The 16,145-nt window shown below is 38.8% G+C and overlaps 2 protein-coding genes across 2 annotated transcripts; one reads left to right on the forward strand and one right to left on the reverse strand.

Moving 5' to 3' along the window:
• Window positions 1–543: 543 nt before the first annotated feature.
• Window positions 544–5,969, reverse strand: LOC145914577 (gamma-aminobutyric acid receptor subunit alpha-6-like). Its single transcript, XM_083002400.1, has 13 exons — window positions 5,890–5,969; window positions 5,044–5,198; window positions 4,496–4,595; window positions 3,303–3,500; window positions 2,916–3,012; window positions 2,603–2,735; window positions 2,109–2,212; window positions 1,990–2,038; window positions 1,580–1,723; window positions 1,384–1,477; window positions 1,044–1,183; window positions 781–899; window positions 544–675 (listed from the first exon to the last, which is right to left on the reverse strand). Exons 1-13 carry the CDS (start codon window positions 5,967–5,969, stop codon window positions 544–546), a joined length of 1,545 nt encoding a protein of 514 aa, XP_082858526.1.
• Window positions 5,970–7,523: 1,554 nt separating this feature from the next.
• LOC145914578 (gamma-aminobutyric acid receptor subunit beta-3-like) lies at window positions 7,524–15,934 on the forward strand. Its single transcript, XM_083002401.1, has 11 exons — window positions 7,524–7,570; window positions 7,900–8,009; window positions 9,358–9,425; window positions 10,382–10,492; window positions 12,205–12,314; window positions 12,665–12,747; window positions 13,127–13,255; window positions 14,315–14,467; window positions 14,765–14,985; window positions 15,225–15,425; window positions 15,692–15,934. The coding sequence occupies exons 1-11, from the start codon at window positions 7,524–7,526 to the stop codon at window positions 15,932–15,934; spliced, it is 1,476 nt and encodes a 491-aa protein (XP_082858527.1).
• Window positions 15,935–16,145: the final 211 nt, after the last annotated feature.

The raw sequence follows: 16,145 nt of genomic DNA on the forward strand, positions 1-16,145 counted from the left end.
TTGTGAAACGTTGTCCTGATATAGTTACATTGTTCCCCCTACAACCCTTTCTAGTTGTCTCATAACTGCTTTGTCATGCCCAGGATTGTTGATTTGGTGCTTAAGTAGGCAACACGTAATTATGGATCTACCAGCTGGCACAGTGCCACTTCAACAGCTGCACTGATGAGACCTTACAGGTCGAAACAGTGCGTGTATACACCCTGTCTGCGACTCTCCGTGATTATTATGGCTCTTTTGCGCATATAATCGTATTCTGTTCAGATATGTTAGTGCTACTTGCAAACAAAAAGCGTTCTTTTATTTTGAAGTACAAGTTCGCCAGTAAGCTACAATGAACACATGGCCTACTTTTGTGTTGCAGCGCTGCCAGATAAACGAATCGAATACGATGGTGGTCATTGAAAGGTTTCTGTATCCTACACTCCGTTTTGTACACTCGAGCCTGTTAGTTAAACATTTCATGCTTTAAAATTTGCCTTAAGTCCATTCATGCTTTGTTCTTCTGCATTTCTTTCACAATTTTCTGGCAGCGCGGTTTTCTTACGGGTTCAGCCGGTGCGCCACCTCGTGGGCTTGATGTGATAAGTAGACGAACCAGTAGATGCCGTTAAAGAAGAAAAACGCAAGCGGGAAAGCGACTCGCGAAACCCGGTCAATTCGGTTTACTCCGCCCTGCAAAACAACAACCATTTTTGTAGATACTTCTGGGGAGCTGGATTTTCGTCTCTTTTTACACAAACGGCGACAATTCTTTGCTAAAAGGTCTGGACCAAATACCTGGGATTTCGTAACTTCGTTGATTTGTTCTTCGGCCGCAACCAATAGTTTCTGAGCGAGCTTTATGTCAGATAAATTGACGTCTATTTGTTTAGTTTCCATCTCGTTTAGCCAGTGGCCTGTAACGACAAGGCAATTCGGTTACGTCACGTCCAAAGACTCGTTATTGTCGTTTTTCATTAATTCTACTCTGCACATATAACTTATACCACAATGAGAGCAATAGTAAAATTGAATTTTAGAACAAAATTTAAAGAATTTACGTGGTAGTATAAAACCCGCCAGACGCCTGAGATAGTATTCTAAATCTTGTTTGCGATCAATGGGCATCCCCGACGCCATCTTGAAAAGGTCACGTAAGTTGACCTTCAGGTAACCTTCGCCTCGTCGTATTTCAACTAATCTGTAGAACCACAAAAGCTGTCAACTATAATTGCCTATTTTTTGTATTAAAAGTCGCCCCAAAGAACATTTTGGGAATTACGTTGTTGCTATTTTACGGTATTATCATGAAATACTAAATTGTTCATTCTTTCGACGAAACAACAAAGACAAATATACACCTTTTGTTTAAACGAATGTATAAATTTTACTTGACCTTACCTTTTCCGAAATGCAGGACACGAATGAAACATGTTCAGTTCTGAACCTCCACTCTTTCTGCTCGTCTTTTCCATTTGTGAATGAAAATAGTGCACTGTAAAGTCGCAAATCATTAACAACTTACCACAAATACGCGAGAACCAATAGCATAAAAATTTTAAAAACAAATAAAAAACAAATAAATTTAAACACAAACCCGAGGCAAATTCGATGAGTGCAGCAAAGCAGAACGCGAAACAAACGGCCATGTACCAATCCAGAGCTGTAGCGTAAGCAACTTTTGGGAGTGATTGACGGGTGCTGATGCTCAGTGTCGTCAAATTGAGCACTGTCATAATGCCTAAATATCGCACAAAATATAAGGGTTAGTATCTACCGAAAATTGGTGTTCCTGGCAAAAGGTTTTGCGTTGTGTATGTCACTACGTTTGGTTTAAAGAAAGGTTTAAAATACGATTTTTTTTTGATGTACCTAACCACTGATGTTAAATACTATAATGCAACCACTGTGCATTGCTTTTCCGCAGCTACGTTACGTGCTGATCAACTGATTATGTAAATAGCAATTTCCTATGTGAATAGAAAACGTGGTTTAAAGATATCTGACCTGAAACTGTTCTGGCAGGAACAGCCTCCTTGTTAATCCAAAATGAAATCTGCAAACATAATTGTTATGTGGTAACTTTGTCCATCCTATCAGTCGTTAGTGACGTATGTAATTTTCACCTGAGATAAAATGACGATTAAAACACAGGGGACGTAGGTTTGAATGACGTAATATCCCATCTGTCGTTTCAAATGAAACTTCGTTTCCAGAACAGAATACTCTCCTGCAAGATATTGAAAGGTCAAAGCAAAAACACAAACTATTAAACGTTCTGCAGTGCTGATGAAGATGAATCAATACAAAACTACTGCTAATTTATTGTCTAAAAGAAATATACTGCTATTTTTGTTGCCAGGCATACTAATTAATCAGAATTGCTCTTCTGGCACTTAGTTTCGTTTCTAAAGTGTTTATTGGAAACCAACGTTTCGTCTGCCATCCGGCGAGACTTAACCCTGAAGAAGTCTCGCCGGATGGCAGACGAAACGTTGGTTTCCAATAAACACTTTAGAAACTAAGTGCCAGAAGAGCAATTCTGATTGACTAAAAGAAATGTTTATCACTCATATAATTAGTTTTAGCACATTTAGCCAACTTAAAAAAAAGCAGCCACCTGAAACGGTAAAAATAACGTCTGACTTCCACGTGTAGTTGATAAGTTCGAACTGATTGAGTCTTGAGGAAGACTGCGGAACGTCCACAGGTTGTGTATCGTTGTCCTGGAACCAAATGAACTCAACCTGGTCCTGAAACAAAGAATGTTAAAATTAAAATTTTTGAAGTCAGTATTTAGTCTTTCGTTGAATTTCGTGCGCATTGCCGGGGCATTTTTTTTTATAGCTTTAACCCTGTTTCTATGACGCAACATAGCTTTGATTTTGACGTAACATAACTTTGGATAAGGGCTTTGGATAAGGGACACTAACTTTTGTGTAGCCGTAGCTGCCGTACACCAAGTGACAGGTGTGAACATCCATTGGAAAATCGATCAATATCATCGGACATTTCGCTTTGATGGTCAGCCTGCCATTAACAAAAGTTGTATTAAACCTCAAGCCCTTTGATTAAGGTTGCAATTAGTAAAATAAAACATGCTATAATGTACGTGAGGTTGTCGTATTTATAATTAGAGTAACGGTCGTGTTTTAAGCGCTTGTTTTGTATTGAACTACTAACCACTATCTCTATGGGAAAAATCTCATTTAAAACTTTTCTTCGCTCTGGCTACAATAGCAACTGTATCACAAACCCGCATGAATTTAGCTCGTTCTGAGAGTAAGTCATACCCACGCATATAGACAATTTACACAAACCTCATCGTGTAGAGAATATTTCCTTCAGGATCAATACGTAGAAGTCGGTTGGGGACTGTGATATTGTGTGCAATCGACTTTTTGCCGTTGCGGAAGAAACTGTCCGGCGTCCACAACATCTGCACCATTTTGTTGTTCAGTTTTAGTTCGGTGATGTTCTTGTTGAGGTCTTTGAAGGCAAGACGGTCGTCTCGCCACCTGGATTAAAATTACGTTGTGTAAGAAGTACAACAGTTTGACACCAAATAATATTTGTAGAGATTTTGTTATGCTACATATGGAAACTACAAAGTTGTTTAAAAGGTACGACCATTTATTTAGGATTTTTTCTATCCACCAATCAAATTTGTCCATAAAAAATAACCTCTGCAACAAGAAAATTCCCTAAAACCCTTTGGAGTTTTTTATTCGTTTGCCATCCCACTAAAAGGTCATACGTATTGTCCTCTGCATGCACAATGGGCGATGGCGTAGGTTTGGCATTTTTAAACCCACAACCGTAACTTATAAACGACTCGGCCTGTCCGCCTACACCCTAACATGAAGCGCGCACCCCATTCCGTTGATGTGCTTGACAGCAGCAAAATGTCACTGACATTAGTGCAGAACATCAGTGTCTTTTGTCAAATCAATATATAAATCGATTACATCCTTTTCAGTACTAATATCTCATTTCCGTCAAATAAAATTAAGACATTTTCTTCGTTATGCCGATGTCGCCGCCTTTTCCCTACCAGTCCAAATTACGACATTGTAAAACGTGCAGCGATATGTGAAAATTCGAAGTCTGGGGCGAATAAGGTAAAGTGTGGCAATGTTCGGCTTTCAAAAAGTAGAATATTATCTAACAACGCAACAATGTTTTATGCATTCGCATGATAAGGCAGGATCTCCCCACTGCCCATGTCCTTACTTAGCCATCACAGCGATCTAATATCTAATGTAGGTTTAAGAACTTATTGATAGGAATTGCTCTTCTGTTAATTACTATGCCTGGCAGCAAAAATTCAGAACTTATGTTGGAATACAATAGAAAAATTCTTGATTCGTTTGAATTATAAAGTTGGCCCTGTACGTCATGTGATGGAAGCAAGCCCATTTATGCCATGCAAATATAGCCCAATTGTTTAATTGTTGAGTTGTTATCCGGTCACCCAAAATAAGCTTAAATATACTAAACTCTTCCTGCGTACTTTTGGCGAAAAAACATGTCCATGGTGTACTCCATATCTTGCTCCGACGCTGGGCCAAAACCGGTGACGTAAAAGTAGCTGTACACCTTTGTTGGGCCCTCTAGGAGAAAGAAAATTATACGAGTTTGAAGAGACCTGTCGAGTTTCAAAGCAAGAACCGGTGTCTGAAGAAATAACCATGGCCCCTTATTGACGCGAGACCCAGTTTTAGGCCACGAAATTTCATTAAATTACTTCATTCATCTTTACAATTGACTTACTGTCACACCAAGGCTGATCGATTTTGGCGAATACTTGCTGAATTTACTTGGTTATTTAATTAAATAAAAACGCCAATATACGTTTAAAGATCTTGGCAGATTTTTTTAACTAGCCATTGTTTTATTATGAAAATAAATCTTGACGTGTGTGCACAAACATATATTCTATCTAATCTTTTAATAAAATAAACAAGTTTCCATTGATTAAATCAATTTTGAAAATCGTCTTTTGTCATAATCGAAAAATTCACCCCAAAACAGACTTAAAAACAATTTTGCTGTTTTTACCGTTAAACCCAGGCCGTATCCTGTTATCATAGTCCAGCAAAAATGTGTCCAAGGTTTTAGTAATGTCCTCCGGACAAACCCTGCGTGTGCAAGTTCTTTCTTCGTTGCCTTGCCTCCGTTTTAGACTTGCTCGATTGCGAATATTGACACCGCCACTGCAAACAACAAAACACTTCAAATCGAAATCAGACTTCCCGCCAAAAGTTTTCCCGCTTTTTATTTAATTTGAGCGTAACCAAGATTTAGGATAATTGACACAAATGTCATGAAATTGCAAAACAACGCAAAAATCGGAGGCTTTCTCACTAGGTCACGAACTTTTACTTTTATGTGATATACCTATTGAAATAATACACTTGGAATTGAAATTTAGCGCAATGAACATTAAGCATTCCTCAAAACTTGTTTCAAAAGCACTTGCATTTGTATTGTTTCAATTTATCAAGCACAGATTGTTTAAAACAAAAGAAACATGCATATAGTGCATGACGCCGGCAGTTTTTATAGTAAAAAAACCCTATTTGTAACTTTCTGTTAACGTGTACAAAAATGTTTTATTCCGTACTTATTATATTCTGTTCTTAGTTACAGCCAATTCGGAAAATTAATTATTCAAACAAGATGTCCTATCCATGAATAGAATATGTAATGTTATGTGCAAAGTTGTCCGAACCACACTGCTTGTGCCCAACTATAGCAAATGTGTGTTGTTTTTGGCGCCATTCGATTTATAAGACATATCGATTTGTCCAACAACAAGGAGATCATGCATGCAGACGTGGTTGCTCTGAATAATTCAAGCACGCTCTTATAGTAAGTTCATTTAAATATAGATTGACGCCCTACCTCTGTGCGTTGGGTGCAATTGCAAAAGAAAACGTTACGCTCATCACCAGGCATACAGCGGCTGTTGCAAGCGAATTCATTTTCTTGTTTTCTATGTTAACATACGTATCTATAAAGAAATAAAAAATACTTCAAATAGAGTCGCTTATAAAATACCCAATGTGCGCAAAACCTTGTTTTCTGACTTACCACAATTTCAAACTTTATTTATTGCTTGCACTTTAACTAGAAAACGAGCGTTTCTCATTTACTCAAGCCCTCGATATATATTGAAACATACAATTTACTAAAAATGTACGTTTTCGCATTCGAAACAAAAACCATAAAAATAAAAAATATACCCTTTCTTCTGCACACAATTACGCCACAACACAACTAGAAACGTCGACTGCCAGGAAAGCCACAACTCCCTGCAACCTTCCCTCTTACCATCTGCACGTGCAGAGGTAAAAAGAGTTCGTTTTTTCCTGCGCGTAACGCCCAGCATTGGAGAAGATCGATATTTCGTTGCGTCAAAAGGCAAGGAAATTACATTTATTGATAACTGCCAGCGCGACCGTGTCTTCCCTGCATTCATGCTAGGGCTCTTGCATTTACCGAGAGCCATACGTGAATATTGCGTTGGGCCAACAATCAATGCAGTAATTTCAGTGTCTCGAAAGCGAAGATGGATTAGTTTTGGTCAGTGTAGTGTTGTTTTCACGTTTTGAAGACGAGCAAGCACGGAATGCAAGCCTCTTTTCATGGCTTGCACCAAATGCAGTAGAAATGCAGGCTGTATATAAGTTGATGCAAGTAAAAATGTTCCGAAATGCAGGTCGCGTTGTACTTTATAAATGACAACTTGAACATTTTGTTCCGCTTTTTCGCTATGAAGGATTGTATTTTTGGAAGTTTCAAGCTCAGGAAGTTTACTTTAGTCGGTTTTCTCCGGTCGCAGTTGAAGCAGCCGCGGCGGCGTGCTTGTGAATAATGCAAGATGTGCAGTCGCTTTATACGGTGTAAATTGACTGCTTTTACAAGCTAGGTTTGTGTTGGGTCAAACAACATGCACGATAACTTACATATTTTCCCTTTTAATGTCAAAACCTATTGTAAACGTGTCTTTCTTTAGTTTAGTTTTGTTGTGATTTCCATTTATTTTGGAATTAGGTTGTTTAAAAACGTCTCTAAACAACATTTAGTGTCTAGAAACTAATCCATACAAGGCAAAATTCATAGTTTAACTCAGTGCTTCCCAACCTGCTTCAGTTCGCGACCCACTTTTAATGCAAGTTTTATTGTGCAACCCACAATGAGATATGACTAAACGAATAAAAAACAATTATAATGCAATAATTGCGTGATCTAATAGAAAACTGTAACATTTAGAAATGCTTCGCGACCCACCTGAAATAGCTGGTTGGGAAGCACTGGTTTAACTGACATTCCATTACAAGCACTTTAACAATTGCCAGTTCAATATTAAATACCATGTGAAATGGTTTGATAATTTTAATTTTCTTTTTTGTTCACAGCAGCAAAACGACATTTTGTATACGTGCGAATAGTGTGCAGGGTTACGTGTTCATTTTCATGCAATCGTTTCCTATAGTACTTTCGTGATTCCACTTAAGTAGGCTGCATTATTGGAGATGTTGAAGGGTTTCGTGTGGTTTGTGATCCTGCCAGTCTTGGCAAGGTTTGTTTTTTTTCTGTTTCCTGTTTAAAAATTAACTCCCAGGCCAAATAAAACGCATAATGTCTGAATACAATTTAGGGCTAAACTTATTTTTAGCGTTTTAGACTTGCATTGCAAAACGCTCTAAGCAACAATATATCTACATATTTTTTTTTTCTTTTCAATGCTCAGTTCAATTTGATTAAATAGGAAACATCAGTGTAACTTTGAAGCACAGGACCACGTGTGCGAGGACATCCATAATGTAAAGTAATATAAGCATTATTTGTGTGTAACGTTCATCAAGAACTAATAGAGAATAAACGTTTAAAATTCCACTTTCACTTCAGATCTGCTGCGAATTCTCGGGCGAACGACAGTTTGCAAAAGAAAATCAAAAACACTCTCGATAGTTTGCTCGGTGAAGGCTACGACATAAGGTTACGACCCCAATACGGAGGTGGGAAGAGTTGTAATCACTTCTTTCTTTGTATTGATACGTGGTTCAATCTTGGTGTGACTAAGGCTTATTGGGAATGGCGTAAAATCCATTTTAATGTTGCTTACGTGTTGGTCATTTTTTGTATCTTTTTCTATCACAATTTGCTCTTTAATGTGGTTGCAAACATAGCAAGCATAAATACTAAGCAGCTTAGAATATGCGAATCAAAATCAACAGAAAACCTTCAGCAAAAATTGCCTTTTTGGTTCGGCCCACTAAATAGAGCGGCGCATTTGAACCCAGCCGATAATGAAACGTCTTAATCTTTTTAAATACGACAGAATGCTTGGGTTTAGGTCACTAATGGAGGCTGCAATCCCGCATGTTTTAGCGATAAGACTGCATATGTGCAAGTGATTGATTTTGCGCTGGTAAAGGATTGGCAACCCCCCCCCCCCCTCCCCCCCCCCGAAATACAAAATCATTGGAAGATATTTTCGTTCAAATCTGTACACTTAAAAATATATTTAAATGTTTTTGTGAATGTTGCGCACAGTCATGGGTTAAACTGGTAGAAAAGCGAGCCATAATTGGAAATTCTTGAAAATCGCGATGGCATTACCTATATCAAGTAAGCGAGGCGTTTATTACGCCTTTCCCCCGAAGGACAAATCTAATCAGCTCCAGCAGGTGTTTACCATTCCCTTGTTGCCATTTTTCCTCTTTGGTGACAACACCTGATGACTGACAACATCAGTTGGTTTAAACGTCGAATCATAACGAACAGACACTTTACTAAAATGCGTAACTTGACAGGGGTTAATCGGAATACGTTGACCAAAGTAATCTTGGCATAAACTATGGGAATGTATCGCCTATTTAATCGAACAAAAAGGCTTTTCCACTCATTTTACGGAACCCAAAGATCAAGACTTTAATTAAACTGAATTCTAGGTGTCGATTAAAGTGAGTGACTGGAAGTTTAATTAATCAAGTGTCCCCTTTCTACCACCCTTGATTGCTTGAACGTTTCCTGGTTTAAATCTGATGAACGTCAATCACAGGCTTAACCAAAGCCCCAATCGAGTTATAACGATATCGCGATCAAATCTTCGCAAATCCCCCGTACTCGACAGGGGCAGCTCGCCACAACACCTTCAGTCGAGGCCGACTCACAAGATTCTGCACTTTGTGACTCTCAAATCGATACTCAATAAAGTTTTGCGGGCAGCCGCACGAGTGCGGATTACTGCGGATTACCGGGTACTTCAAAACCTCTTCTATCTGACCGCAGTAATCAAAACACAACAGCCAGTAGAACCCGTTCTGTATCACTGATCGATTTTCCTACGTATGTGTGTTGCAGCTGACCCTCTTGCAGTGGGGATGAACATCGAAGTAGCGAGCATCGACAAAGTCTCTGAAGTGAACATGGTGAGAACACTAGTTATTTGTAACGGGGAAACTGCCTCATTGCATTATGTTGGACGCCCGCCGAGGACGATCCTGTCACTGAAGACTGGTAGCCCTCTATATATGAATGCCTTGTTTTGTACTACATCATACAACACAGTTCGTGATACAAATTCTATGCTATCTGCGACATAGTGATGCCAAGACTTGCTCCACCGGTAAAAAAAACACAGCCTTTAATAGTAAACCCACTTAATCGAAACGATTGGACACCACCTTAACGTATTCTGAACATTATTGCACGTATATTCAAAGCGAAAGTTTTTATTTCAAAACAACTGACAAAACGCCGCCAACCAGATTTTTCCGAAGATAAGCTCCTTGCACGCCTGGACAGAGGGTTACCATCCGTGTATCTATCCCATACTATAGCTTTAACTTAGCAGAGGCCTCAACGCAAGATAGAAAACATAAAACCCTTTAATGAAAGGTTTGGCCGTTTCTTTTGCGTGATTTCACATGTAGCATAGTGTTTATCATGAAGCAACAAGGCTCAGATTGAAGTCAGCAGATTTATTTGTAAAAAAATCGATTTCGCTTATGTAAGCATCGTCTGTTTCTTATTCAAATAATCTATTTGACTTCAATCTGAGCCTTGTTGCTTCATGATATATGCGAACCAAAGTAATTTGCTGTCGCAGATAATAAAACAATGCCGAACCGAGGGCTAGATTCCTCTACAGCTACTAAGCAAGTTAGCATAGTGTTTATAGTTTTGTCCAACAACAGACAAGATATTTAAGTTTGTTGTGGAAATAAGCTTATATCTTGAAGTTTTTTTTGGAAAACTTATAAAGAATAAATCCTAATGAAACATGCATGAATTAATATTTTTTTTCATTTACTTGATTTAAACTATTCTTAGATGTTCAATATGTTATGTCTTGCACTTTAACCGATTTTTTTGTGATTTTTAGGACTACACCCTGACACTTTACTTTCACCAACAATGGTTGGATAGTCGATTGGCATTTGAAGGGATTCCAATGAACTTAACGCTGGACAATAACGTAGTAGACAAAATTTGGGTAAGCTAGATTTATTCATTGTAAACCTACTTTAAAATCAGTGTCGCAAATAACATCAAGTTTTGTAGCTTGCGAAAGGTTATTGACAGAGAGTTGGGCCTATAATGGGAATGCCCTAGTTCTTCAACTATTGTTAAATTCCCCACCGACCTTTCGTCGGTCACAAAAAGTTAGGAAGCCTTAAAACATTTTACCCTTGAGCCCTTGTCGTTTCACGGTCTTTCCATTAGGCAAAAACTTCGAAATATTGACAACGGCGGTGGTAATGGCCCCCAACCTTTGTTCCATTTATCCCGGTAAAAGGTAATGGTTGTAACGGACGTCAAGTTCTCGCTGGGACGTCATAGAATTCCCCTTTTTGGCGCGCACTCTTGGGGACGCGGCAACGATAGGGTCGGGAGGTTTCAACAAGCAATCTTCACCACTATGCAGCAAGGGCAAATGCCACAGCATGGCAACGATCCGAGATGGTCACAAGGGAGGGGACAAATTAACCGGCAATCCGGTTAAGCCTGTCGAGACTTGACGGCGTTCCCTAATCGAAAGACGTTCATCGACCTTCGCCCGCGAACAAATGAGCGGTAATCGAATTGCGCCCCTGGACGATTCCACATAAAAACGATTTCTTAACTTCTGTTGCCAACCATGTGCTCAACTGTCTCTTTCGACAGATTTCGGCCAACTGTGACTTTTTGAATATTCTTTTCCAAGATTGGTAATTTTGTCTACAGAGAAATAAATGGGTTGTAATGATTATACAAATGCGGTAAAAGAATGTGAGACAAATGCCCTAAAAATGTGAGAATGGCGAAGAAATATCGACCATTCGTTTGCGTTCAGGTTTCAGGTAGAAGTTGCGTAACGTCGCAATCTGTGTAATTGCGTTTTAATGATGGAAAGTAGCTGTCGTGGATTCAGCCTTCTGGTAACCAGCCACGGCGCTAAGCTTATTGCGTCCATCAACGTCAGTATAATTGGATTTCCGTCATTTAAGCTAGTTTAAACATCAATAGACATTCAAGTTGTTGTTGGGCAAAGAATTCTGTTTGCTAAACAAAATTACATGGAAAGGGGAGCAAAACAACACGAAAACAACACCAATAGCCGAAATACATGTTCTCTATTGCACTAAAAAATGAACTTTTATGATGAGATAAAAATATTCCTTTAGCCAAAAGTAAAATAACTGAGCTGAAGAGTGTCTGTAAGTCGCTTTTGTTTCGTTTAATTTTTGTTTATAACTAATTTTGGGTTTAATAAATTTTTCGGTTGGCGTTCGGCGGTAGGACCATGTTCTTAATTATTTATGCGCCTAACGAACTTGGCTCGTCCCGAAACGGCGCGCCGTTGTACTTATAATGAAACGTACTTTCGAGTCCGGCGTGCCCCGTTTGACGAAAATTGATATCTTTCGGCTGATGAAAAATCGCGGATGTGGACTTTTGCGATAACTGCGTTTTGAAATGAACAGGAAAGATAACGATTTTTGATCAGCCAGATCCGTAACCTATACGCTTCATTTCTACGGCTTAAATCCCCCTGGAATTTCCGATAACACATAGTAGGGTACACACAAAGCGGACAAGTAATAATATGCGCCATAAATGTCACAAAACTACCTTTTAGTTCATAAAGCAAATCTCTAGAGAACAAGTAGGGGCTGAAAGGGAGCTTTTTACGTTTATAAACTTCGTTAATTTTATTGTGTGCAGGTTCCCGACACATATTTCGTAAATGACAAAAAGTCGTACATCCACACTATCACAAGAAAAAACAGGATGCTCAGGATCCAACCAGACGGAACAGTGTTTTATGGTCTAAGGTGATTGGTGTTATGAAATGGGGCTTGTACTAACACTATCATTAAAATAAAGTTTCTTTAATCTTTTTACTATCATTAAAAGTTTCTTTGATAGTTTTTGACGGACTTTAGACTTTTTTTTCATTTACCGCTCTTTTATTGGCGTTGCCTTTTGAGCTTCTTCATCTGTACATAGTGTAAACTATAGAGTCCAAAATTTATCGTTAGAATTGACTCGAATTAAACCCGCCAATATCAGGTATAATTTTTGTTTTTCGAGTCGAGTAGAGTTTTGAAATTGTTAACTTTCTAATCTACAACGGACCCAATCTCAGTAAGATCATCAAAAACAAACAGCTGTATCTCTCTAGAGTGACAACGGATCTTGCATGCATGATGAACCTTCGTCGCTATCCACTAGATGAGCAGAACTGCACATTGGAGATTGAAAGTTGTAAGTTGCTTTTAAAGATGTATTTCAGACAGGCCAGAGTATATGGGAATTTAAAAGGTTTTCACGCAGTTCTCCCATTTGACTGTTGTCCATTCTTCATATTTCTGTATCGATTTCCGTAAAGTTGGGAAGCTTTGATGTTATGGCATTAATAAAAATAAGCATTCCTGGCAAAATTGATCACAGACGACATAATTGTACCAACAGTAACCCGCTTGCTGCGGCTTTTGTAACTGAAACGAGTAAAACTGTAAATGCAAAATAATTAACTTTTCGTCCTTTTTCTTTTACATTTTCCCATGTTAAACACTTGTTTGGATTTCTTTGAATTTGATTCCCTTCCTTACTGGAAATTGATACAGTGCTTTGTTACATACAGACGGTTATACAACTTCAGACATCAGTTTCTACATGCTAGGAAATGTGACCGGAATTTCCAACCTCAAGCTCGCGCAGTTTCAAGTCACCGACTACAAACTTCTCATAAAAAACAAGACTTTTGCAACCGGTTAGTCGGAAAGATCAGAAACCTGTTGTATGCTTGCTATATATCTCCCAATTTTGTGTAAACTTGTCAATTATGGTTTGAAAACATACTTTGTTATGGTATTTCAGAAAATATCAAATATAAGATGAAAGATATACATTCGCATTGTGATATTTTTAATCACAATTCTGTTGAACTTTCTGATGCGAAAGTAGATACGATAATTAGTGTGAAAAATATCAGCACCGCTCATACATACTTCGCAATATAAACATTACACCGTAACATTTTAAAGCACTTTGTGTGTGTGTTAACTTGAACAACATAGCCATAAAGCCAAACGTTCGGGCAGTATCACATTTGTAACGCAACGAAGACCAGCTGTACCGTGTCCGAAGCTACCTTGTCATTGGTAAAGCCACATCGAATTTTATCCGAACGTAAAATTCAATAAATTAACTTTAGATGGAAAACCATGTCGTCTTATCGTAATGTTACGCCCATCACATGCATGATATCGACAGCGCGGCTTATATGCACGTCACCAATTCGCAGAATAAAAGATTTTGAAGAAAACCGTAACACGGTGTTTAATCATGTGTACGGTTGCTAACAGGCGATTATTTCTGCGCAGTGCGGGAGCGGCCAACTGCATTAATGCATTTGATAATATTAGATGCATTGTAACACGCGACCTAAACCTATGGTAAATTTCTGAGTGGTAAAATTCTCACAAACGTTAAGATATAGATTAAGTCATTACATGTATAAATTCTGCGTGAAAGCTCCGCCAAAGCGATTATTCAAAGGGAACATCAAAGCGATTGCTCTTTCCATTATCATGTCCACGCCCATCAGTTTTATTCTGTAAAATCTGTCACGGCTATGCGATCGATAAACACCATTTTCAATGGGTGCATTATTATTGCTGATCAAACCATAAAGATTACATATGTTGTTTCCTAATCTTTCCTGGTTTTTGGCTCAGCTCGTACAAGACTTGCACCAGCGACGATCATAAAGTCACTTATTTTTCAAGAAAACTTCTTCTATTACTACAACTGCTTGTTTCTTTGTTAGGTTCCTATCCACGTGTATCCCTCAGCTTTAAACTGAAGAGAAACATCGGCTTCTTCATTCTACAAACGTATCTGCCTTGCTCTCTCATCACCATTCTTAGTTGGGTTTCGTTTTGGATCAACCATGAAGCAACGGCCGCAAGGGTCGCTCTCGGTAAATATAGCCAAATCCGTATATTCAATGACGTTAGTAATGAATGTAAAAACACTTGTTCCACTACAAATAGCGTTTGTATTTTCGCTGTGGCAACATAATTCTATTTTTGTGCAATTATTCCTGCGCTAAATCGTAAGCGTCTTTGGAAGATATGTTGCAATCACGGCGCAAAATCGTTATTTGTTTGAGTCGCAGTCTAAAATTTTTTGTCCAATTCGAGTTGTTAAGTCATGTTTGATATAACATAACAAGGGTAGGAGGTTTCCAAATGCGATAAAAACGTGTTTTTGACAGGAATTACCACCGTTTTGACCATAACAACTATCAGTACCAACGTTCGTCAATCTCTGCCCAAGATTCCGGACATCAAAGCGTTGGACGTTTATCTTATTTGCTGCTTCGTGTTCGTCTTTCTTGCCCTTCTGGAATACGCGATGGTGAACTGCACATATTATGGAAATATCGCCAGAATAACCCAGAAAAGGTTGAGGCAAAGGATCCTGGACGCTCTCGAGGTAAATTCAAAGAACCTTTCAACGAGGCTTGGTGAAGATAATTGTGTCAAAACATGATACAAACTCGCTAAATGGGGCCAAACTTACCGTCTTTATCACACAAAGCGTTTTGTTGCGTTTGCATTTTCTTTTTAAGAGATGGAGTGTTTATATTATTATCATCAAAATGAAAATTCGTACAATAATAATGGAAAATTGGACACATTAATCAATCTTATTAAAATTTCCATCATACATAGGAAGAAGAAAAAGAAAAATCGGCCAACTTTACAGCCCAGTTCAGTACGAGCGTGAACGAAGTAAACCATATCGACGTAGCATCGGTCCAGTCGCCAACTGACAGAAGAGGTTTGCATACACCAGGGGTAATGTCAACCCCTAGTCTTACCGCAAGGCACGCCAACGGCCCTCGAAGGCGACAAGTCAGTATTCGCACGCAGGTGTGTAAAGTAAACAAGAAGTTGTTCCATGTTTCAACGCGTCATTTAATATTTTTCAACCCCTTGAACGTCGGGCAGCTTGATTACGCTATTACTATATTTCCCCGCAAAAAGTACTTACATAATATATTGTGTGTTACCACATATTTGGTTACACCGTGCATTAAGACTGCCATTAGTAAGACCACTTCATGTTTTAAGGTTAACAAGTGATGGTTCAATGTGTAGGAAGTTGATTTTACAACTTCAATATCCACCATTTTTAGGGCAAAGGGCGTCGCACAAGCAGGTACAGTTTCAGCAGTCGGCGACGGGGCAACAGCAACCAAGATGCCAAAAGTGTGGGCAAGTCCTACAACTTAACGACGCGCGCTCGAAAAACCCTCAAAACGCTAAAAGTACCTGCGATCAGAGACGTGAGCATTATAGACAAAGTGGCTCGGATCGCCTTCCCGGCTTCGTTCGCCATTTTCAACTTCGTTTATTGGACATTTTACAATTTCTTCTGAGGCCTGCTGGTTTTGTTTTTTCCTTTTCTTTTAATTAACACGCATAGCGGAAATGCTGCAGCTGGGTGTTGCCATAAAAAGCATGAGGTGTTACGTGTGATTGATTTCAGCTCGGTGCGACATGATTTTAATATCGACCAGAATAGCCTAAAATATCAATAGAGATGTCCTTATTAATCACACAGGGGTCCCTATCCTCCTGGCCGCGGGC

The sequence above is a fragment of the Ascidia mentula genome, chromosome 9 (genome assembly GCF_947561715.1).
Source record: "Ascidia mentula chromosome 9, kaAscMent1.1, whole genome shotgun sequence".
Classification (NCBI taxonomy): Eukaryota; Metazoa; Chordata; class Ascidiacea; order Phlebobranchia; family Ascidiidae; genus Ascidia; species Ascidia mentula.

Bases quoted from the DNA above. Each gene is read 5' to 3' on its own strand.
- LOC145914577 (XM_083002400.1), bottom strand. From the start codon at position 5,969: ATGAATTCGCTTGCAACAGCCGCTGTATGCCTGGTGATGAGCGTAACG. The intron at 3,501-4,495 runs GTACGCAGGAAG...ATTTTAATCCAG, and splicing joins GACATGTTTTTTCGCCAAAA to GTGGCGAGACGACCGTCTTG. The intron at 1,478-1,579 runs GTTTGTGTTTAA...GCGACTTTACAG, and splicing joins ACTCATCGAATTTGCCTCGG to TGCACTATTTTCATTCACAA.
- LOC145914578 (XM_083002401.1), top strand. From the start codon at position 7,524: ATGTTGAAGGGTTTCGTGTGGTTTGTGATCCTGCCAGTCTTGGCAAG. The intron at 9,426-10,381 runs GTGAGAACACTA...TGTGATTTTTAG, and splicing joins AAGTCTCTGAAGTGAACATG to GACTACACCCTGACACTTTA. The intron at 14,986-15,224 runs GTAAATTCAAAG...CATCATACATAG, and splicing joins GGATCCTGGACGCTCTCGAG to GAAGAAGAAAAAGAAAAATC.